The sequence below is a fragment of the Dicentrarchus labrax genome, unplaced genomic scaffold (assembly GCF_905237075.1).
Source record: "Dicentrarchus labrax unplaced genomic scaffold, dlabrax2021, whole genome shotgun sequence".
In the NCBI taxonomy this organism is placed as follows: Eukaryota; Metazoa; Chordata; class Actinopteri; family Moronidae; genus Dicentrarchus; species Dicentrarchus labrax.
The window spans coordinates 4,539,751-4,562,818 of NW_026136705.1; the positions used below are offsets into that span (position 1 = coordinate 4,539,751).

A 23,068-nucleotide genomic window follows, 5' to 3' on the forward strand; every position below is an offset into this window, starting at 1 on the left:
TGCACTTTGCTCTCTAACGCACGTATTATGACACAACTATGTGCTTATTGGGCTACACCAACACGTTGCTGTTTTATCCCTCTGGCTTTAAAATTTGCATGCTCAGCATACCTGCTGTGCACCAACTTAAAGACTATAAAAGTTGATCTTACAATAAATTAGAAGTAATTTAGCGGAAGCTTAGCTGAACTCTGGTTTAACTTTATTCATCACTAAATTACTTACTAAAATGTATAATTAAGAGAAGAGATAGGATAAAGGGGATTAACAAAACAATGATCACCTGCCATTAAAAAAAAAAAAAGTTGACCTGTAGCTGTAGGAGTCTGCAGCCTGAGCCCGTTGTCAAAGCAGAAGAGTTTCATTCCAGCACAGAGGAGCGTAACATGTATTTTTGCAAATGACTCTGGAAGTAACACTATCTAATGTTCTGCAGCTGTCTGAGGCTCAAAGGTCTATTATTTCAGTCAGGAGAGACTTTCTCATTTTTGAATGAACAAACATATTTAGTTGATATGTGCACAACGAAGATAAGAAATGTGACACGTCTTTGTCCCCAACAGAATTGAAAAGAATGAGAAAGGAACATCGAACCTGGCTTAAACTGCATTAACCCTACTTTGCCAGACAGCAGCAGATGACTTAAAATATGTAATGAGAAAATTAGACAGGAATGTATAGCTGGAAGTGAATGATTGTTAGAAATACACAGTAAATGATGCCATAATAAGGTTGTAGTGACGGGGCAAATTAGTTAGGCCTAACTGACAACAAGCCGGCAAATGTGAATGAGTGTTATCAAAGAGAAAATGTAAGCTTAATACTAGAATAAAATGAATAAAATATAGGAAATAATGATTAAGGTCAACATGAAGAACATAAAATATAAATGTCATAATACCAAGTAGAAATTAAGGTCTATTCTAAATTTGACAAAAAAAAAGGTGTGTGTGTGGGGGGGGGACATACTATAGAATACAAAAAACAGTTCAAAGTGTTAAAGTATTAAGATTTGTTCACACTGGTTTAAATAAGGCATTATTCTTTTTATTAGGGTAAGGTAAATTCACAAGTATGTGTGTGCATTGTAATTGTAATAAAAAGTTAAAATGTTGAACATGTATCAAATACAATAAAGACAGAGGCTGGACGAGGAGGGGATTTAGATAATAATAATAAACAAAGTAGAATAGTAGAGTGTAGGGGGTTTGTTTTGTAGAGCTGACGCTACATACTCCGGTACGGTAGGTGGCGCTATTGCACCCATATGTTGAGATTGCAATCTGCCAAAAAAAAAAAAAAACAGGACGAAGAAGTTTGACATTTTTTTTATTTTTTTTATTACCAACATGGCGGCCATCAGGAGCGGGGTGACTCCGAGTTGCCTCGCAAGATGTTTCCTGAGACAGAGTGGAGCACCGAGCCGAGGCAGCCGTCCACTTTCAGACATTTGGAGCCACGTAGGTCTTCTTTACAGTTTCACGTCCGGAGTTTTATTTTGTTTCAGACAACAAGCCGCAGACAGAGACTTTTCCCGGCTAACTCTGTGGCCGGCTAGCATCCACACTGCGCAGCTATGAGTGCATGGTTGGTGTGTGACTTTGACAGTAGCAGCCTCTCCAGTGGAGACAGACTGGCTCCACAGGCTTACTTTAATGCGGCTCTGTTTGCCGCTTCTGCTGCTTCTAACTTGGTCAACAACTTCCACAACATTTTCTTCTTCAGTAAAGATACTGAGACTTTTAACTTATTCCCTGTTTACAAGTCTAAACCCACATGCTGTCTCCTGTAGAAGTCCCCTACCTAAAGGCCACTAGAGGTCACTGTGTCTGAGGTCAAACTTGAACCTGGTTTATCTAAAGGTTCAGGTCATAAAGTTTAATGAAAGGGAACTTTTTCACAGTCCAGCTCAATTGGTCATTCGTTTTTTAAACACAAGAAAAGGATTATCCGACTTTATTAATGCCCCATTTCAAGTCCCAGTAAGTGTGGTAGCGTTGTCAGTAATGCAGGCTGGTGAAATGTCCTGCTACCTGAGGTTATACGTCATAATTCAGATAAAGCGTTGCTCATTTCGACAGAGTCGACATGTTATGGGCTTTAAATAATGACACATTTTTGACACCCTGTCTCTCTTGGTTCACAAACAGCGGTTGCTCCTGAAGTCCCATCTGCACACGGTGTTGGAGTGTCGCAGTCCTGCCTTCAGGAGACAGCACGGGAAGGTCCTCTGGGTGAACGCCGTGGTAGTCAGACACAACAGCTCGCAGGTGAGTTTGGAGGACAGGGTTTAGTACAGATTGTAGTGTTGTCACGATACCAAAATTATTGTTTCGATACCGATACCAAGTCAAGGATTGCGATTTCGATACTTTTTCGATTCTGTAGCAGAAGAAAATGGAAATATTTAAAATATGATGGTGATAAATTTGTCATAACTTGTGACTAACTTAGCATCTCTATATGCAGTGGTTATAGTGATAACATTTACTTAACCATAACATTACCGTAATTAATAAAAGGAAATAATGAGTTAACCTAATGTTATTTAAGCTGTGATATATGGATTAATATAGGCTAATGTTTCCTGTACTTCAACGTCTGATTTCTTTGATGGTTAACTTTATATTTGAGTCCATCATTTCTTACAAGGCGTTTCACAAATACACCTCCTTTGCGTAGGTCTGTGCTCTTTAAATGCTGTAATAACCCAAACACTGACAAACATGCACATACTCTGATTATAATCATATAGCCTATAGATCATTTTAGCTGATGTTTGTATGCTTTATTTTAGCAGCTTGCAAATGATTAACGTTATCTGTGAAAGTTGCGTTTTCAGAGATGTTGAATTATCCGTAGGCAGGCTGTTGGTTAGCCATGAGGATAATGCTCATAGTTAGCCTACTATTTCTATAGATAGCCTCGTCAAACTACGGTGGTGCAAAATAGTGACTTCTCACAAAATAAACCATAGCCTACTCATTTGACTTATTTAAGGGCATGAGCGTGGTCGTGTTATCTTTCACATACTAACCTGTCGGTCTTTAAACTCCTCCTACAACTCGGCGTGCTTGTCGGCCAAGTGTTTCTCCAGGTTGGAGGTGTTGGCTCCCTTTGTTTACATTTGTTTTGTAACGTTAGCACTGGCGACAAACAGGTCTCGACTTATCGGTAGCTTTGCCCTCACTGTCAGCAAGGTAGGCAAAGTACTTCCATATTTCACTCCTCCTTTTTCTACCAGTTGTGGACTGGCGGCCACAGTATCACTTGTGCTTGCACATGCAGCGATCTCGTTACAGTGTTTGTCACATGACAGCTGCAGCTTCTTTGCTGCGTGCGTGAGGAGAAAAAACACAGACGTCAATAGGGAGGCACTGGAAGCATGCATTGCACACATAAACCTGAAATACGACTCTTACAAATCTGGAACGCGGTCATTCTTAAAAGTATCGATACAATTAAATTTAGGAATCGAGACGTTTTTAATTTCCGAGAATCGCGATACTTTTGAAGTATCGGTGCACCGTGCAACACTAACAGATAGTGCAGATTAGTCTGATGACGTCAATAAACGTCTCAGGTCACCCTCATTAGAGCTCAAGAGGGAAGAGAGGATCCTGTCAGGGGCTCAATTTGTTAAATCGTGTCTGCTCGAACATATCATTTATTAGTTAACTGGTGAATGTTGTGGCCAGACTGTGATATTTCACATTGCACGAGTGCAACATGGAACCGAAAAGCTGCTTGAATGAATTGTCACACCTTTACCATGTTGTTATTGATAAAAGTGTCGATATTTCCAGATCCCACCCGATGATGGAATCCTGGCCGCTCAAGTTGTGGAAGCTTCTAGCCTTCCAGTCTCTCTGCCCGCTGACACTACCCCCATTATTGCGCAACCAATCACTGAACAGGTGGCCGAGACTACATCTAAAAATTAAATGATCTGTCCAAACCTTTTTATAACGTGAATGTTTCAGTTTCATTAATATCTTTTAGATCCCAGTTGAAACAGCTTCCATGGGAGTACCAGTTGTGGACATCTCTCCTCCTCCTCCTCCACCGGTCTTGGATTCCTTCCCCGAGCTTGCATCCGCTGACCCCACCCCTATTTTAGGGCAGCCAGTCGTTGAGCAGGTCGCAGACGCTGCACCGACTGCATTGGAGGTCTTGCAGGCTGCGACTACAGAAAGCAGTTTAGCAGAGCTTGGATTGGGGGCCTACACACCAGTGGGGCTGATCCAGAACTTGTTAGAGTTCGCGCACGTGAATCTCGGTTTGCCCTGGTGGGGGGCCATTGTTGCAGGTAAGCACACACATAAAAAGGTTCTGTTGGTACCTGCGTGCGATATTTTCCTTGAGACATTGTGTTGTATTTCCCGTGTCTTATCCTCTTCCTCTGTCCTTCTTCTTTTAATCCCTCACCCCCCGTGTAGGAACGGTGTTTGCCCGTCTGGTTGTGTTTCCGGTGATTGTGAAGGGCCAGAGGGAGGCGGCCAAGCTGAACAACGTGTTGCCTGAGATGACCAAACTCACTAACAGGATGAATGAGGCCAAACAGAGTGGAAACAAATTTGAATGTAAAAAAAACGTCTTTAATTAGGGACCTGACACCTGGAGGTCCCTATTGTTTTGCTCGATTTCTTACCTATTATTATTATTTTTAGGCCACTTCGACAGCGTTTTTCCCCCCCTGAACATATACGAAAACTCAATTTTATTTGGCAAAGTTGTCAGGCCTGGTGAAAATGGGGATATTACATGTGTCGCTTTCGGGTCTGCCACTAGGTGGCGCTACTATCATAAAAAATGCGTTTAGGCTAATAACTTCGGCATCGTTTGTCGCACATTCAAAAAACTTACATCCACGTGTTCGGTGAATAGAGCTGAATCTCCCCATATAAGCCCCGCCCACTTCCGCCTAGAATTTTTTTTTTCTAGAGCGCAAAATGTCCATAAACTACTTTTAAGTGTTCCTCCTACATGCTTTTTCCGATTTGCACGAAATTTTTCCCCTACTACCTGGGGACCGCCCTGGCAAAAAGGCTAATTTGAACATTTTTGAAATTTAAAAAAATAAGCACGCTATAAAATTCCAACTTCCTGTAGATTTTTTGTCAAAAAAGGAAGTGGACCATTTCTCCACATTGGTATGTCCGATTGACACCAAACTTGGGTCCATAGTTCCACATGTCTTCCTTAAGCATCGTGCTCAATTTCAGGCCATTTCCACTAGGTGGCGCTCTTTAAAATTAAGAAGTTTATATCTCTACAACGGTATATGTGATTAAGATGAAACTTGGTATGATGCTTCCCCCTGGCTCCCTGAGGCTCCCTTAAAAAGGAAAAACAAAATACGCCACTAGGTGGTGCTCTTTTGGCATGGTAAATCACTGTGCGAATACCGTAATAGTTATTAATATGAAATTCACAGGGCACGTGTAGAGTAGTGCCTGAAGCTCACATACCAAATATCGTGTTCGTCATGTGTGTAGCGCCCCCTACAGGATAAAAAAACAGAAGCCCCGGCGCCACGTTTCACCGATATGTACGAAACTCGGTAAGCACGTGTAACATGCTGGGACGTACAAAAAAGCCTCTTGGACCCATACCCCAAACCCCACAGGAAGTCGGCCATTTTGATTTTCATTTTCACTTTAGGCGAACTTTTCGCGTTTTATTTGAACGAACTCCTCCTAGGGAATTTATCAGATCTGCTTCAAAATTTGTGAGTACAGTCAAAACATGGTGCTGATTAAAGGTTGTGCTATTTGTGCATGTACGTTGAAGGGCGTGTCCGTGGCGTGGCATCAAAGTCAGCCATTTAGAGTTTTTTGGTCATTTTCTGTGATTTTTCGCGTTGTATTTGAACGAACTCCTCCTAGGCAATTTATCGGATCTACTTCAAATTTAATCAGCGCAATCTAAAGACATTCATGATTAAAAGTTGTGCTATTTACGACATTCCGTCAAACGGCGTGTCTGTGGCTTGCCATCAAAGTCAGCCATTTTGCATTCTGTGCTCATTTTCTGTGATTTTTCGCCTTGTATTTGAACGAACTCCTCCTAGGGAATTTATCGGATCTACTTCAGATTTAATCAGCGCAATCTAAAGACATTCATGATTAAAAGTTGTGCTATTTACGACATTCCGTCAAACGGCGTGTTCGTGGCTTGGCATCAAACTCAGCCATTTTAAATTCTGTGCTCATTTTCTGTGATTTTTCGCCTTGTATTTGAACGAACTCCTCCTAGGGAATTTATCGGATCTACTTCAAATTTAATCAGCGCAATCTAAAGACATTCATGATTTAAAGTTGTGCTATTTATGACATTCCGTCAAACGGCGTGCCTGTGGCGTTGCATTGAATTTCGACCAGTCACCATAAACAGATAGTACTCCACCTCAGTGTACAGTCCCACCCTGAACACGTCCTCATAACTTCAGCGTACATGATCCAATCTCAATGAAACTTCACGTGTTTCATAAGTCCCACCCTGAACACGTCTACATGACAATATTCAGACATAGTGATAGCGCCACCTACTGGCAACAGGAAGTATGTGCTGCATGGCGATTTTGTGCTGCGTTACGTGAAATGACCGTGCCAGTGACGACTTGTCAAATTCAGCGGATTCGCCATGAAATGCCACTCATAACTTCAGTGTGCAATGTCCAATCTCCAGTGAACTTCATATATTCTGTAACAGTCTCGCCCTGAACACGTCCTCATAACTTCAGCGTACGTGGTCCAATCTCAATGACACTTCACATGTGTTACAACAGTCCCGCCCTGAACTTGTCTACATGACAATATTAAGACATAGCAATAGCGCCACCTTCCAGCAACAGGTGGTAAGCGCTGCGTGACGATTTTGAGTTGATGTACGTGACATTTTCGTGTTGTGTTCCGCACGTGTTACGACGGCACGCGACGCGTCCGCAGCGCACCCCGAGTTGCGTGGAGTGCGAGGTCCCGCCCAACGCTGCTTGCAGCTTTAATTGCATTTGTCTTTTCAGTCACCATTTAGATGATGTCAATTATGCTAAAAGCCTCACCAACTCGTCATCAGCTGTCGTTTGCATGTTGCAGTTGCCAAAGCCTACTCTGAACTGAACTTGTTCCAGAAGAAGTATGATGTGAATCCTCTCCGTGGCTTCCTAGTCCCTTTGGTGCAGGTCAGTGTATCTCTGGTTTCTCCAATAAGGTAAAAATGTATGCAATGTATCAAAACAGGATTCATATTCACGTTCATGTTTCTATACATTGGCCTTTCATGGAGACATAATCGAATGAAGCAGGAGCAGATGAAAGAAATGTTACATTCATTTCAACTTTGTATGCCGTTTTAACACTTTGCACCTCAGAAACATTTCCCACTATTTCCACTTTTACATTACACTTCCATATCCACTTGCAACTGTTACTGCGTAGACAAAGGTATCTCGTAGATCTCCTATATGCCTACAAGTTCTACAAGTCTGCCACTGACCTTCCTCGTACTGAACAGAGCTTTTTATAGTTTATTTTGTTAATAATTTAGGTAATACAATCTACTCACACACACAAGTTCTATTGAATTCAGTCTTTTCTTGTTAAAACAGAATACTCACGGGTCCAGGCAAAGGGGAAAACGTTAAATGATGATTTATTTTGAAGATGTAGATCACAACCTCATGGCAAAATCTCATTTCGATCTGAAGTTTTAAATATTTCTCTCATCTTTTCCTCATCTTTTACTTGCACCACATTGGTCTTAAGTGTTTTCACCCATGCGCACAGAGAATAACGGTAACATAACATAACCTTATCATAGTCCACCCAGACTACACTATTCTAAATATATATAAACATGTTTCAGTGATATATGTAATGTGTGATAAAATTTAAAAATGTTGCAAATATAAATATGTGCTTATGCGGCTGCTAGAAACTTAAACGTGTATTTCCCATTATTCTACAACACTGCATTTTAACATGTTTTAAAAAACGTTTTTAAGAAGGTGTTTTTGTTGTTGAATTATGTTTTAAGATATTATATGTGATCAGGACAAACCACTTATCTGTCTGTCCCCACAGGCACCGATCTTCATGTCTTTCTTCATCGCACTGAGGAAGATGGCCTATCTGCCGGTGCCCAGTTTGATGACCGGAGGCGTGCTCTGGTTTCCAGACCTGACAATAGCAGATCCTTTTTACATCCTGCCTTTATTTGTCACTGGAACCATGTTCTTCATCGTGGAGGTCAGCCACCTTTTACCCAACTTGTCAGAAGGTTATAGTAACATCAGTTTCCTTAACAATGAGCTCATTGTTATCTTTTTGTTTTTTCTTTTTTTTGTTTAGTTGGGTGCAGAGTCTGGTGTCGACAACCCAAACCTGCGAACCATGAAGACTGTGTTCAGGATCATGCCCTTCGTCATCCTCCCCTTCACCATCAACTTCCCCACGGTCAGTCGTTAACCTCCCCCCGCATCATACTGAAAGACCACTTAGTACCAGGAAATGCATCTTAAACATCCTAAAACCTGCCGCAGATATTTTGTACAGTACAGTTGTACATTGTCTCAAATCTTTCTTCTCAAACCATCCTCAGGCTGTGTTTACCTACTGGCTGACCTCAAACTGCTTCTCCTTGTGTCAAGTCGCCGTGCTCAAACACCCTGCGATCAGAAGTAGGTTGAAGATCCCGGAGAAGATCCAACACCCGACCTCCGCCCTGCCCCAAAATGAGGGCTTCATCGAAAGCATGAAGAAGGGTTGGTGTCTAAACATACATCCAATAGAACTTGTGGACGTTACCATTGTTGAACTCTGGAGACAGCTCAATTTGCAGTGTGATCGTTTCTGACTTTGTCCAACTCTTGTTCGGTTGCCCAGGCTGGAAAAACGCTCAGTCGGCCCAGAAGCTGGAAGAGAGGGAAAGGAGAATCAAAAACCATCTGGACCTCGCGGCTAAAGGTCAGTCCTCACTACTACATCATCAGCTTCACATAGACAGACCTTTTTTTTATTCCTTCTTTGGTCTTATTTCAGCTGTGTGTCACTGAGAAACAGCTGGCTGAGGTTGTTTCTAAATTTGCCACAACTTGGTGATTCAGAGGCTCTTACAAACTAATGTACTGCTTATTTAAAACATTAAAGTTTTCCCTACAGTCCACACTTTGTGATGTCTTTATGTAGAAATGGAGGAGGTGCTCCCTCTTGTGCCCAGAGCCAGTTATTGCAATAATGACACTTAAATGAAAAAAGCTTATTGTAACCGGATATTTAATGGACATTGTTTATGGTGTGATTAATTACACACTGACAGACAAAATAAGACATTTGAAGATGATTATTTAAGAAAATAATTGGTAATAATTATGTTCAGTTTACATGTCATCTTTTCATCTCTCTTTGCAGGTCCACTGAGGCAGACATTTACCCACAATCCCCTCCAGCAGACCCCACCCATAGCTTTAGCGAAAGACAAAGATGCTGGTAGCAAGGCGAGGCCATGGAAGGACACACTTGGATAGATCAGACTGGTTCATAGCTTGACAATATGATGATTAATGTACATATTTATGGGTGGGACAGGGTTGTCATTGTGTGTTGTTCTAATTAAAATGTAAAATCTGCCACAAAGCAACAATTTTGGTGTATAAATGGCAATTTTTGAGCACACAACACATTAATCCACTTCCCCAGAAAGATCCCTGGAGCACAATGAAAGAAATAAGTCAATTTATGTTGTCAACAGGGAATTTTATTAGAAATCCATGTTTGCAGCTCAACAGTGTCAAACTCTTACTCCGACACTGCAGAAAAAAAAATACTTAAGTTGTGTAAAATAGCTCAGTCAGCAGTGTTTTTGTATGCAGAAGAGTTTCATTCCAGAGCACAGAGGGAAACGTCTGTGGATGTAACACTAACTAATGTTCTGCAGCTGTCCTAGGCTCAAAGGCCTATTATTAGTTTTCAATATTTGGATTCATTTATAACATATTCATCATCATTTTGAAATGATATTCTTGCAGTGGCAGACAGACTGTTTGAGGGGCAGGGGCAAAAATAATAAAAAAAAGGGGCACCAGTTATGTGGTGGGGCAGCAGGAAGCAATAAGTTGTGATGTGAGGTATCCTTCAGAGGTGAGGAAAAAAGTGAGGATCTGGTTTCAGTTTAAGGAAAAATATAATTTTAAGGGCCATCTGCCTACCAATAATTGTAAGAGGAAATAAAGAACAAAGAAAAAAGGTTTAAGAATGGTGAGCAGGACTTGTTACCTTGTCAACAGAGGGATATCACATGAATAGAATAAATGTATGGTGTTTTTTTTGTCTACCTCTGGCAAGAATGATCCATTGTTCAAACAATTATTGTCTGCCCCAGTGATCACTGTGATCTGCACGCTCGTGTGTCAAGAACTGAAAGCTTAACGGGTTCTAATATGTAATGCTGACAGACAATGCACAGTGGCGAAGCATTTTTCTAGTCTACATCCTTGTTCCACCGTCAGCTGTCACCATTTCATCTTCCTCATTCCTTAGAATCTTCGTCCTTGATCACCTGTTGTCTTAACTGTTTTCATGGTTCATAAAATCTTAAGTGATTCTTATCACAGGGCGAACATTTGCAGACCAGACCAGAAGAAATCATATGCAACTTATTATCTTAAAGCACTTCATAACATAACACTGTGCGTGACCATGCTATGCAATTTCCTTGTTCTGCTTTAGAGGGATTCCCCTATGATGAGTGATCTCTCCAAAGGAAAACGAGATAAAGAGCCATGCCTTAAAACATTTTTAAATCACATTTCTTGCACAGAAACTTTAATTTTGTGGGCAGGTGTTGGATCTTGAATGTACCTCTAAAAATCCTGGGTTGCATTTCCCACGCTGAAGTATACAGGGACATGTTGCTCAGTGGATTCAACTCCAACATTGCATAAATAATAACTGTGAATATCTTGACAACAACAGGACTGGGCCAATAGGAAGAACAGATCAAAAACAGCAACATGAACATTGGCTACACATGTTTATTAGTGTCAGCAAATGGAAATGCATTGGTTCATATTGGTCAATTGCACCACCACTTGACTAAATATCTTAACGTCTACCTCACCATTCGATCAAAATGTTTTAGTAGTTTTTTTGTTGTTTTTTATGACCAAATAACTGCAAAACTAATGACATTCTAACTAGGCTGTCAAACTTTAGGTTCAGCATTAACTAGCAAATGTTGGCAGGCTATTTAGAATGGGCGTGGTGCACAATATGCCTGCCGAACATTAGCATGTTAGCACTCTTATATAATTCTTATATAGAGTTTGATACATGGGCTAGTTTGTTGTTTTGATTGTTTGCATAATTATAAAACATGTCTGTTTGGTTTTGACTAACTCTTTCAGTACATACTGTGTTTGATGCTCAGCTGAACATACTGCCAGAACAAAGGCACAGACACATTCCTTCTGGTGTGCAACCACAAGTGCAAACCCTCATACATACACACACACACACACACACACAAACCACACATTTGTCTTTAGTTGAGTGTATTTAGTTAGTTTATATATTTGTTCATCATCTTTTTAATAAATGCTTGTGGTCATACATACTGGCCTGTTTAATGTCACACAAAAGTGGATGACGCCAACCTCTTTCATGTTCAGCTCCAAATCATTTCCCTTCTTTAAGGGTGGTGCCCCTGCCACTTTTATCATTATTTATTATTATCTATGATAATTCGGATTAATTGTTTGGTGCCCCTTTAATCCACTGTAATCCACAAAAAGGACTCAGGACTGACACATTTTTGTAAATGTGGACATTAAGGAAATGTCCGTGTCAATTGAGATAAAAATATCAAGTCTGATACATTTTATATTTTTCACCAAATTCAGGGAAAGACAGTAACAGAAAGGTTCATTTGACAGTGATTTCACCTAAAAAATGACCCATGCACTTGTCTTCTTAACACATAAATGGTTAAGACAACCATTAGCAGAAAAACGTTATCTATTTTTAAGACATTGTGGTGTAGTGCAGGGAAAAAACACATTTTGATGTATCTTAATTCCTACACGTCAGAAGGGTAAGAGTACACAGTATATTTCCATTTGGTTGTTTCCTTGTTTTCAGTAGCGAGGGACATTCCTTAAATGACATATGTGTAAGACATGATTAGTTCTTACTGCAACCTTGTCACGAATGGGCTGTCCTGTCGAACACAAAAGGAGCTGCTTCACTGCCTTATAGCCAGTGCTGGCACAGGAAGCCTAATTTTGCAAACAGCTGTAAAGTAACCCAATCTCTGAAAATGGTCTACACGGTGATTCTCCTTCTTGCTTTTTTTGGAGTTGCGTCTTCCTGGCACCTAGATGAACGGAGGTGCGACCCAGAGGCACGAAGGGAAACACCAACTCTTTGCTCAAATTACAGAAACATTAAACATCTTTATAAAAACCAGAAACAGACTCAGGAGAAACAAATGATGCTGGAAAAAAGGATTGAGGCTATGGAAGGTAAGACCAGTGAAATCAGTGTGCTTGAAATCCTAGTGGCAAACATTTCGAGTGCACTAAAGGACCTTGAAACGATGAATTCACAAAATGAGATGGAATTAAATGACACAAAGGCGCAGCTGGTGAAACACAAAGCTGACATAGCGAGCCTGAAGAGAGAGCTTCAAGAACTGGTTGAACACAGGGAAATAGTTGGGGGGAACTTCAGTCAGATTGAAGATACACTTTTTACAACTGAGAGGCGGTTGAGGGCAAAAGAAGCCAGGCTTGAAAAAGTTGAGACAGAAACCAAGGCAGTGTTCAGTGAGACAAAGAAGCTCCTGAATCAATATAGGAGTGAACTTTCCAACCTTAACACGACGGCTCAGGAGCTTGAAGGCAAAGTCGAAGCTCGACTGGATGGCACGAAGATGGAACTTGAAGCTAAGCTGGAGAAAATACAAAACAACAGTGAAGGTAGTTTTAAAATCAATACTATCTGAACATTTATTATTCATACTAACTTGATGTGAAAATGTCCTGGAAAAAAAAGATATTACTTTGATAATGCTCTGAATTTATCTTTGCTACAAGCTTTCGGCGCAAAACTTAAAGTGCAAAAAGCTGAGGTTGATGAATTTAAGGAGGAAACTGACAGCAAATTCAGTAATGTTGATGGACAGCTGAAAGAACAAAAAACTACAGCGGACAAGCAGAAGGCTGAAATCGGCACTCTCAAGAGCAACATTAAAGGTATATGTAGAAGTTAAGTTAATTAAATGCAATCCCCTTTTTTTAAATAAATAATTTTTAAAAAAGTTTAAAATGATTACCCTTTTTCTGTTTACAGGAATACAAACCAGACTGGGGTCAACTGAGAGAAAAGCTGACAAACAAAATGAACTCAAACTAGAGGTGGACAGAATTAAAGCAGAAGGTAAGAGCAGCGAACCAATATCCAGACTCTACATGTAACTGATGACAAATGTAAGTTACACACAACATAACAATGTTTGCTTTACTTTCTTTTAGTCAATGCAAAGGTGGCATTCTCTGCAACTATAACCGCATCTCATGATGTGTTCACCGGACCAGCCGTCACCAAGAATATTCTGATCTTTAACAAAGTCTTCACAAACATTGGCAACGCTTACAACTCTAAAACAGGTATGTTGTACATATTTCACCTTCAGAAAGCCGACCGATGACGGTCACAGGTGAAAATATGTGTCTTTAAAAATAGATTGTATTTAATATGGGGTATCAGTAGTACAAATTGTGACACAAAATTAAAAAAATAAAGTTTTATTGCCACTCTCATGACCTGGCCGTAAATCTGTAGCAACTTCTTAGCTTAGCTTAGCACAAATAGTTAGCCTGACTTCGTCCAAAAGTAGAAAAATCTGCCTACTAATACCTCTAAAGCTCCAATCATACATAACCCCTTGTAATTTTAGTTTTAGGTTTAAATGTATGTACAGATTAAACAAATGAGATCTGCTAATGAGTGAGCTTTAGATGTGCTTTAGATGATTTTGCTACCTGTGGCTAGTTGTTTTCCCCCAATTTTCAGTCAGAAAATAATGTTTAAGTCATTCCATCTCCCTCTTTTGCAGGCCTCTTCACTGCTCCACTGAATGGGGTTTACCACTTCTCATTCATGACTTTTGGCTACAGCTGCTACACTTCAGGAGCCATCCTGGTGAAGAACGGGCATTACCAAGTGAGCACCTGGGAGTTCAAAGGACTGGACACCAGCGACACCACCAGCAACACAGTAATTCTTGAACTGAAGGCCAAAGAGACCGTGAACATCATACTGTGGAGGGGTGGAAAAATACATTCAAGTGTCTTCACTGGGTTCCTCATCTTCCCGTCGTAGATATTTGGGGTTAAGAATTAAGACGTTTTTAGATTATGTTTTTATTTAGGGACACATGCTTTTTGTCTCGTTTTCTTCTTTAATTATAATTGTCCTGAGAAGGCTTTCACTTATTAAGCTACCATGTTAAATCCAAAAAGATACTATTCTATTGTTTTTTATATGAATAAATTAATGGGAAAACTGAATTTAACACAGGAGTAATTTAAGTAATTTAATTTAATTTAATTTAAGGCTCATATACCCGCTGAGAGAGAGGACAGTTTGTGTTTACTTCCTGCACCAAAGTGACAAGATGTATGGGCCTGGACCTTAAAATATGCTAAATGTTATTTGGCACTTTAATGTACCATACTTATTGCATACATTACAATCCACCCCATAGAAACAGGTGGATTAATGGTCCCCCTGAAGATGAAAGGGTGTGTTTGTTATGTAATTTTGGTGAAACTGAAGTTTACCTTTTTTTGCTCATTATAATTATGATGAATTAAGGGCTATAATTAATGGTAAGATGATTCTGTGGCAGATTTTATATGTAGGGCTTGAAGAGAAGAGACATATAAATTGCAATATAATGCTATATGTGTTAAACAATGTTATTTTGAACACTTTTTAATCCCTACAATTGTGTTTTTTTTTTACTACTACCACAAATAGTTAAATATATATATATAAACTGATCAGTAAAACACAAAAAGTCAAGTTGATTGATGGTGTATATTTGTTCTTCAGAAACAATAATCAAACATTGACGACAATTAATTTGTCATGTTGTGATAAGTTGTATTTTTTCTATAAGTAAGACTACTAAGAAAAATACTTTTAGCTGAATGACATTTGCTAATAAATACAATTTTGGCAACCAAAAGTGTCTCTAAAGTTTCTAAAACTGATCATCTTGACCAGCTAGTTATTAAAGTCTAAAGTGTTGGGGCAATCTAAGCAGACAGGCTCTTATGTCAGTAACAGCCCCAGGCAGTTTGCCCATGTTCTGCCATCGCTGTGTGCTGGGATCGAACCGGTGGACCAGTCCAGACTCACTGTAATCGTCCTGGCAGTACCCTCCCAGTATATAGAACTTCCCCTCCAGGACAGCTGAGGCTGCACCCACATGGGGCACAGACAGTGATGCAAAAGCAGTCCAGGAATCGGCCACAGGGTTATATACCTCGCAGGCTTGTTGGTCAGTGTAGAACTTCCTCAGGTTACACACACCACCAGCAACGTAAAGATGGCCTTGCAGGGGCTCCATACAATGCTGGGCTCTGTCATGGGTCATGTCTGCCAGGTAGGTAGTTCCCCTCTCTGGGTGGTACATGAACATTGTAACCAGGCACACATACTTAGAGTTGAAACCACCAGAGATGAAGATTCCTCCATCTATGACAGTGACAGCATGGCCGCTCAGAGCCTGGTCCAGGGGCTGGACGAAGCTGACAAAAATGAAACAAGAGGCATCAGACAAGAATATAGTCAAGGGGTAAAACAAATCAATCTAGTTTTTTAGTCTCAGTTTGTAAGAACTGCTCCTTCTGCCATCTAAACACATCCTCTGCAATAAGGTGTATTTTGTTACATAAATAAGAATTGCCCTCTACTGGCTTGGAATTAAAGAACAAAAAAAAAACCAGTAATATCACATTTCGAGTTCTCAAATATGCTGCAAATATATTCTGTGCTGCAAATATGCAAGTCTTTGATACAGTCAAAATGGTGACATCTGCTGGTCAACCCTTGGTATTACATTTGTATGGAAGGAGAGAGGGTTAATATAAAGCTGACACAGCTTTCATTCTTCATCTTCATCTGTGCTTCCCAACTTTTTACTTCAAGGGGCCCCTTTCACTGAGGTAACTGACAACCACTGACTAAGTGACATATTTTATGGATTTATTCAATGCGTAACAGTCCAGAACAACTCATGAACAGTTTATTGATTAACCCAAATAGTGGATGCAATAACATGTTGTGAATTCCTGTAATTATTGCATCAAAAATATAGATCGATAGAGGAACTTTTCATACAATCCTCTGTCTGTTTCATGTATAAATACAATTATACATACTTAAAAGGCTTCTTTTTTTTGACAAAGTGATTGTTTTCATCCATTGCAGGTAATGCTTGGATATTGTTCTGTTAGTACTTTGGTTGTTTTGACTACATACTTTTCTAATGCAGGATGAGGCTAGAGTGAAGGGTCTGTGAATATAGTGTGTCCAGTAGCAGATGTTCAGGTCATCATCATAGCCTTATCCTGTGATGTTTGTTTTTAAAGTACATGTCTTGAACAATAATCTAAACTTTAAAAATAGATGAAGTTTTAATGAAATTCTGAGATATAGGCCGACTGCATATATGTTTTTTAAAGTTTTCTTACACGTCAACTCAAAAAGGCCTCACAATAGTGAAGCTTTTGTAAACACTAGGGGACCCCAGGTTGGGAGCCAGAGGTCTATGGCTTTGCATGTGGCAGTTATTCCAAACCAGCATGATGTATTGGTTATACGTGTCATTTTGAGCATGCTAAAGCTAGGCATTGATACACCTTATCCCAGTACTTACACTTTGAAGGGATGATACTTTGTCAAGTTTTCTGTTTCAGGTGTAACATTACTAATCTTACCTCCAGGAGTCAGTGTCTGGGTTGTACATCTCGACGCTGTCTACATTGAGATTAATCTCCTTATCTCCACCAATGGCATAAAGACGCTCCTCGTGTACCACCACTGGGAAGTTACTTCTAAACTCCTGCATGTCAGCAAGCCTCTTCCAACTGTTCTGCACAGGGACATAACTGGCATGTGTGCGATCAAAGTAAAGGTAAAGATGGAAAAGGTGAGACCACAGTTGTGCATCTGTGTGACAATCTGAGTTATTGAAAGTGGATAAAGTGAACAGGATATTTGTGCCCAGACTTTCTTTACCTGTATGCAGATTTCATTATGTCATCCTTGGTGTAGAAGTAACATCCTCCAATCACATACAACCTTCCCGCCATTACTGCCACTCCATGCCTGAACTTTGGCTTGTCTGGCATCTCACCCAGCCTCCTCCACTCTATCTCCTTTACCAATCCCATACCACTACGTAGGGAGTTTGCAAACCACAGTTCCCCACTTGCTATGCGCTGACCTGTATCTAGGTTCAGCATGTCTCCCCCTACCAGAACCAGAGCGTCTCTGGGATGCCGGACACGGCACTGATCCTGAGTCTTTGGAAGGCTGAAAGCAAATTCCTTGAGTGCTGAGCCATAGAGTTCCACCTCCTTGTTTCCGAGGCACTCCATCCGTAAGTTAATGGCCCTGACCTCCCTGAACTCTCGAAAGGTCATGAGGGGGAACCGCACTCCGGTCATCAATATACCAGCCTGGCCCAATCTCTCCTCAGGATCAGCTTCAACCCAGGAGGATACAGCTCGAAATACAGCGAGCTCTGAGGGCACACACAAACCATCACAGCGGAGGATATCTAGAAGCTTCTCTGCTGGTAGGTCCTTAAACTTTTCTGTGGCTGACACCTCCCAGAAGTTCCTCAGCACAAAGTCATTAGCTTCCTCAAGGAGCTCTGACATCTCATAGGCTTCAGCAAAAGATGCCACATCCAGGCATGAGCTTGGTTCCATTTCTTGTCTCATGAAGTTGAGGCAAAGCGAGAGGGCAGGCTGGAACTGAAGCTGGAGGGCCGTGCAGGTGATTTCAAAGACACAGTCCCAGTTAAGTGGAAGGATCCCACTGTAGGAGCAGCTAATCAGAGCCTCTAGCTCAGAAGCTAACAGGAAGGGAAGGGCAACACAGGCCTGATGGGATTCCCTCATCCCACACGTAAACATGCCACGGAAGTAGTCACTGCTTGCCGCCAGGATAACTCTGTGGGCTGGAGACAAACAAAAGAAGAGTAACAACTTCGTCCACTATTAAATAATCATCAAGATATCATAAAGAATGCAGTAATCAGAATGAAATAATGTCTACTAACCATGGAATGAAGCCCCATCCACATCCAAAATCACATCACACCCCACTCTTTCTGTCCACAGATCTTTAATTGCCTGAAGAGTAATCTTCATCTGTTCTAGAGAAGGGATATTTTGCTCTTCCTTCTTAGGACTTCCAACAGTATTTATCCTCTCCTCTTTGTTGCAGAGATCCAGTATTCTAGGGACCCCCAGTGCTTGAGCTGCAGCCCTAATCAGGGCCATGTTGTCTTTGTTAAAAGATAATACAGCTCCAGTGTAGGCAAACTCCACAACTGCCTGTAGCCCAACATGATCAACCTTAAATCCGAGAGACACTGACCTCCTTTGGACTTCTACATCCTTGTCATTATCTGATTGTTCTCCATTTTCATCCCTCAGTCTCTCACGGATGATGGAGCTGACAGCAGCCACGATAGGGGAGTGTACGTGAAAGCTTTCCTTTTTATCAGTGGTCAAAGTCAGGTCTGTGAGAATAGATGAATCACAGAATTCCTTCAGGGCCCTGAATACTTCTTTAGGATAGGTGTTATTGCAGTATGTGTGGATAAGTCCTTTGTCACCAAATGCCTCCTTGCTCATATGCTCCTCAGTTTCCTCCTGCTTAGAACCACTCATACTGACCCCTGACTCCTCTTTCTTACCCCTCCCACTCATCAGGCCCATCCTGGAGTCATTGTAAGCCACGATCCTCCTCAGTTCACGGTTGTCCTGTTCTATTCCTTCTTCTCCACCTTCTTCAATCACCCTTTTCCGCCTCTCCTTCTCTCGCCTCCATCGCTCTTCCCATTCCAGTGGCAGGTAACGTCTGGTAAACTCCATGTCAGTGGCTAAGTTTAACTTTCTCTCTGAACTATTTCCTACACTGGTCTTTCTGTAGAATTACTGTTGATATCAAACAAAACACTGCCTTGATGAATTCACTAGTCTTTTTCTGCCTTCAAATCTTTCTCTCCCCTTCAAAGCCCCTCTCGCTCTCTCAGACCCAACTTTCCTCTCTGCATAAACAAGCAGCTATTCATAGCTACTAGGTCAGAGAGATTCAGTTTCAGCTGAATCTTGGCACGTACTTAATTGTAATCTTCATCAAAGAAGGAAATGGAGAATCTTTGAGATTTATTGGAGGATCATTAAAGAGCCAGGTAAGCATATTTTTTCTTCACGGACCAACAGGTAGTTCAGATTTGACCTTGACTTATGAATCCTGAACAAACAGCTGTCAAGGAGCCAGAAGGAAACTGGCTTGAGTTTATTTACAATGGTATTCATATGTTGTGTTTTATTTTGCTTACTTAGTGCTTGCTAAATGCTTCCTTATTACACTGGCAGAGGTGACCGAAGTAATCAGATCCTTTACTTACAGTAAAAGTATTAAGACCACATTGTGCAAATACTCCACTACAAGTAAAAGCCATGCATTCAAAACTCCACGTAAGTGAAAAAAGTATTATCAGTAAAATGTAGTCAAAGTAGCAGAAGAAATGTGCCAGTCGGTGTTTTACTATTATATGATGTTTTTGTATGCATGTTACCTCTGCGTTGATGATTGATTGATTTTACTGCTGTAGTTGTTTAAGGTTGAGCTTTATATACTGCTGGGTAGTTTAATCTACAGCAATGCATCATATTCTATGAGATCATCATATGTTTGTAGTGCTGCTGTCCAGTCAGAAAGTATCTAAAAAAACAATCAACTTTTCATGAGCTCAGAAAAACAGCCCTTTATTGAGCTTTGTGACAATGCATTTTCCAGCTAATCCAATAGGGTTTTAAATGGTTGATTTAGCTTAAGAAGTAGGACAGTTTTCTCAACCCATTAAGGAAAACTTAGAAACATCAAAATCACCAAATTTGGTGATGCATGGCTTTCAGTGGATGGGCAAAGTATGATAGATTATAATTTCTAAAGTAACTAGCAATTAAGACAAATGTAGAGGAGTAAATGGTACAATATGCCTCTGAGATGTAGTGGGGTAGAAGTATAAACTTTTATTAAAAAAAAAACATTTAAGCTGTAGTTTATGTTAATATTTATGTAATGTTTTTTGTGCAATACTTTTTAACCACATATAAAAAATATTTAACAAGGGCTTTCTTAGTCAGATGCATACAGAAGTTGAGAACAGCCATTTTTGTAATGCCCTTTTATGACAAGAAGTTCCTATAAGCTGGTCTTTCTGAATGTCAGGCTGCAGTGGTCAGCAAGCAGACCCACCTCAATGAGTTGACACGTGAAGACCTGACAGATACCTTGGTAGAGAACGATGCTATCCAGCAGTCAAACCAAGGGTTAGATGTGGATGCCGTTTTGACAACAAACTCAACAACAACCCACCCAAGCTGTGAACCACCCATCTGCGCAATGATGAAGAAGTTGGCTGATCTGGAAGAAAGGCTTGCAGCTACTGTGAGCACCCTGGAGGAAAAGCTGGAGGCCAGTGAGAGGAAGCTGTCAGCACTTAACAGCATGGTGACTGAACGTACAGGTAATTGAATATACTGTACTAGACAAAAGAGCCATAGTTTACATGTTTCTATGGCTATCAAAGTGTGGTTGCACATCACTTCTTACATTAATCTCATGTCTTCATTGAGTTTTTGAGAAGTCAAATAGCAACATCTCTAAGCTTCAAAATATGAGCAAGATATGCCAAGAATTGCTATATACAATATATTTTCATAATATATTTTCATGTTTATATCTCTCAGGACAGCCTCAAGTTGCATTTTCAGCTGCATTACCAATAGATGGCACCATTGGTCCTGCAAATGTTCTTTACCCTCTGGTGTACAGGCATGTTCTGTCCAACATTGGAGGACATTACAGCCCAGGCACAGGTCAGTATTGCAATAAAACCTATTCCTACTTACTCTGTTCCCTTACTACAAACACATATATATACGAGTTTAGTGGTAGGTGCTAAAAATAAGTTAAGTTGATGTTTTTGAAAAGTTTTTTTTGTCCTCTCTCTTTCTTTGTTACAGTACCCACTTTGAAATAGTTTGTTAGTTTAGTATTTAATTTACAAAGTACTGCCTGGTAACTGGTTTATTTATTAATGATTATGGTTACATTTTGTTTTTGTTGCTTGATACAGGTTATTTTACAGCACCAGTGCGAGGGATCTATTATTTCACCTTTACTTCTTTCTGCTGGGAAGGAAGGACTGCAAGCTGTGGTGGCAGTTTGTACAGAAATGAAAACCAAATAGTGTCATGGTATAATGTTAATCAAAATCACCCATCCTCTGGATCTAACAGCGCTATCTTGCAGCTTCAAGTTGGAGACTATGTCAATGTTCGTCTTTGGCATAATCGGGTGATCAGTGATAATGTAAATAAGTACTCAACATTCAGTGGATTTTTGCTTTTCGCTGTGTGAAGTGTATGAAAATATTTTATATTCAAACAGTTTACACAAAAACTCTTCTTAATGATTGTCAACAGATTCCAAAATGTGATGTGACATTCTGCAGCTGTAAAAACCTAATGTTCTTGTTCATGTTCTTTTAAAAGAATAGAATATGTCGGGGCACATTGGAAGCTGTAATAAGACTTGTATATTTGAAAATGTGTTAACAGTACCTTTAAATTACCTTAGAAATTATTTGAATATTGTTTATTTTATTTTTTTATAAACACTAGATAAGTTGTGTTGAAATGTGTATATTTTATGCTTCTTAATCATGAATCATTAGTATCACATAATATCACATCACAGATCACAAATCATTATTTTTATTAGATTTTATTACATTATTAAAGGTGTATCAATTGTAATGTAACAATGACTCTTGTGTAATGTATTTTAATGTCCACATGTTACAAAATATTTATGGTATAGTTAAATAAATTCTTCATTTTTCAATTGAAACTCACTTAAAGCAGATTGTTTAGCCATATACTCTGTTATGGAAGTCTAGTATCATAATTGTAATTCCAAAATAATGTGTGACCACTTCTGATAAATCAATTACCATGGCACAGATGGTTTCACCCCTAGATATTTAATATCAGAAATAAGGGAAACAAGGTGATTTTACTTTTGAATACATTGTGTGTCACCTATATACGTAATATTTTACATAATACAGAATGTCACTATTTCACACATGTTAACAGGATGAATAAAGCCCAAAACCGAGAGACAGATATTCAAATCAGTATACTGAAGTCACACTGCTAAATATGTAAACTTATAACTAGGTCTTAAAATATCATGCCTAACATGAAAAATCTAAATGATTTTTAAACAAAACAAATAGACCAGTGTAAAAGACTATTAACCAATGAGATAAAATACATGAAAATAAGCCTACAAGAACAATCTTTGCGAAATTAAACTGCTCAATAGGAGTAACATTTACACCGACTGCTTTTCAGCTTTTTTTTTTATATCACAAGAATTACAGAAGTCAGAACAAAATATATATGTAATTTCAAGGAGTGATTCACTAGCAAGGACCACACCATAACAAAATATTATTAACCGGACAAAAAATATGTATGATACTTGAATCTGTTTCTGGGATGTTGATGCGGTGTGGAGAAGCTTCGGTGGGCACCCTGGGCACGATGGACCCCCTAGGCGCCTTCGAGAGAGTTAGACATAACCCATAGAAAATGGGTGGGGGGAGGGGCATAGAATGTGAGAGCAAAAGGGGAGGAGAGGGTATTTATGAGTGCCAGAAGAGAGATAATTAAGGTGTG

The 23,068-nt window shown here is 39.9% G+C and overlaps 4 protein-coding genes across 4 annotated transcripts in view; 2 read left to right on the plus strand and 2 right to left on the minus strand.

Moving 5' to 3' along the window:
• The first annotated feature begins 1,329 nt into the window (after positions 1-1,329).
• Positions 1,330-9,642, plus strand: LOC127364689 (mitochondrial inner membrane protein OXA1L). Its single transcript, XM_051402452.1, has 11 exons — positions 1,330-1,460; positions 2,151-2,270; positions 3,807-3,917; positions 4,003-4,309; positions 4,440-4,583; positions 7,098-7,183; positions 8,085-8,249; positions 8,352-8,456; positions 8,602-8,764; positions 8,886-8,966; positions 9,411-9,642. The coding sequence occupies exons 1-11, from the start codon at positions 1,350-1,352 to the stop codon at positions 9,524-9,526; spliced, it is 1,509 nt and encodes a 502-aa protein (XP_051258412.1). The 5' UTR covers positions 1,330-1,349; the 3' UTR covers positions 9,527-9,642.
• Positions 9,643-12,198: 2,556 nt separating this feature from the next.
• Positions 12,199-15,252, plus strand: cbln11 (cerebellin 11). The gene is made up of 5 exons (XM_051402453.1): positions 12,199-12,976; positions 13,094-13,252; positions 13,350-13,436; positions 13,532-13,666; positions 14,116-15,252. Exons 1-5 carry the CDS (start codon positions 12,316-12,318, stop codon positions 14,379-14,381), a joined length of 1,308 nt encoding a protein of 435 aa, XP_051258413.1. The 5' UTR covers positions 12,199-12,315; the 3' UTR covers positions 14,382-15,252.
• LOC127364674 (kelch-like protein 33) lies at positions 15,088-19,344 on the minus strand. The gene is made up of 4 exons (XM_051402411.1): positions 18,361-19,344; positions 17,310-18,258; positions 17,009-17,179; positions 15,088-15,817 (listed from the first exon to the last, which is right to left on the minus strand). Exons 1-4 carry the CDS (start codon positions 19,178-19,180, stop codon positions 15,298-15,300), a joined length of 2,460 nt encoding a protein of 819 aa, XP_051258371.1. The 5' UTR covers positions 19,181-19,344; the 3' UTR covers positions 15,088-15,297.
• A 2,736-nt stretch (positions 19,345-22,080) lies between these two features.
• Positions 22,081-23,068, minus strand: part of LOC127364661 (protein mono-ADP-ribosyltransferase PARP14) — a 29,516-nt gene continuing 28,528 nt past the window's right edge. Inside the window, exon 16 of the transcript XR_007885049.1 lies at positions 22,081-23,063. The gene's annotated coding sequence lies outside the window, so the exon portion shown is untranslated. The remainder of the gene's footprint in view (positions 23,064-23,068) is intronic.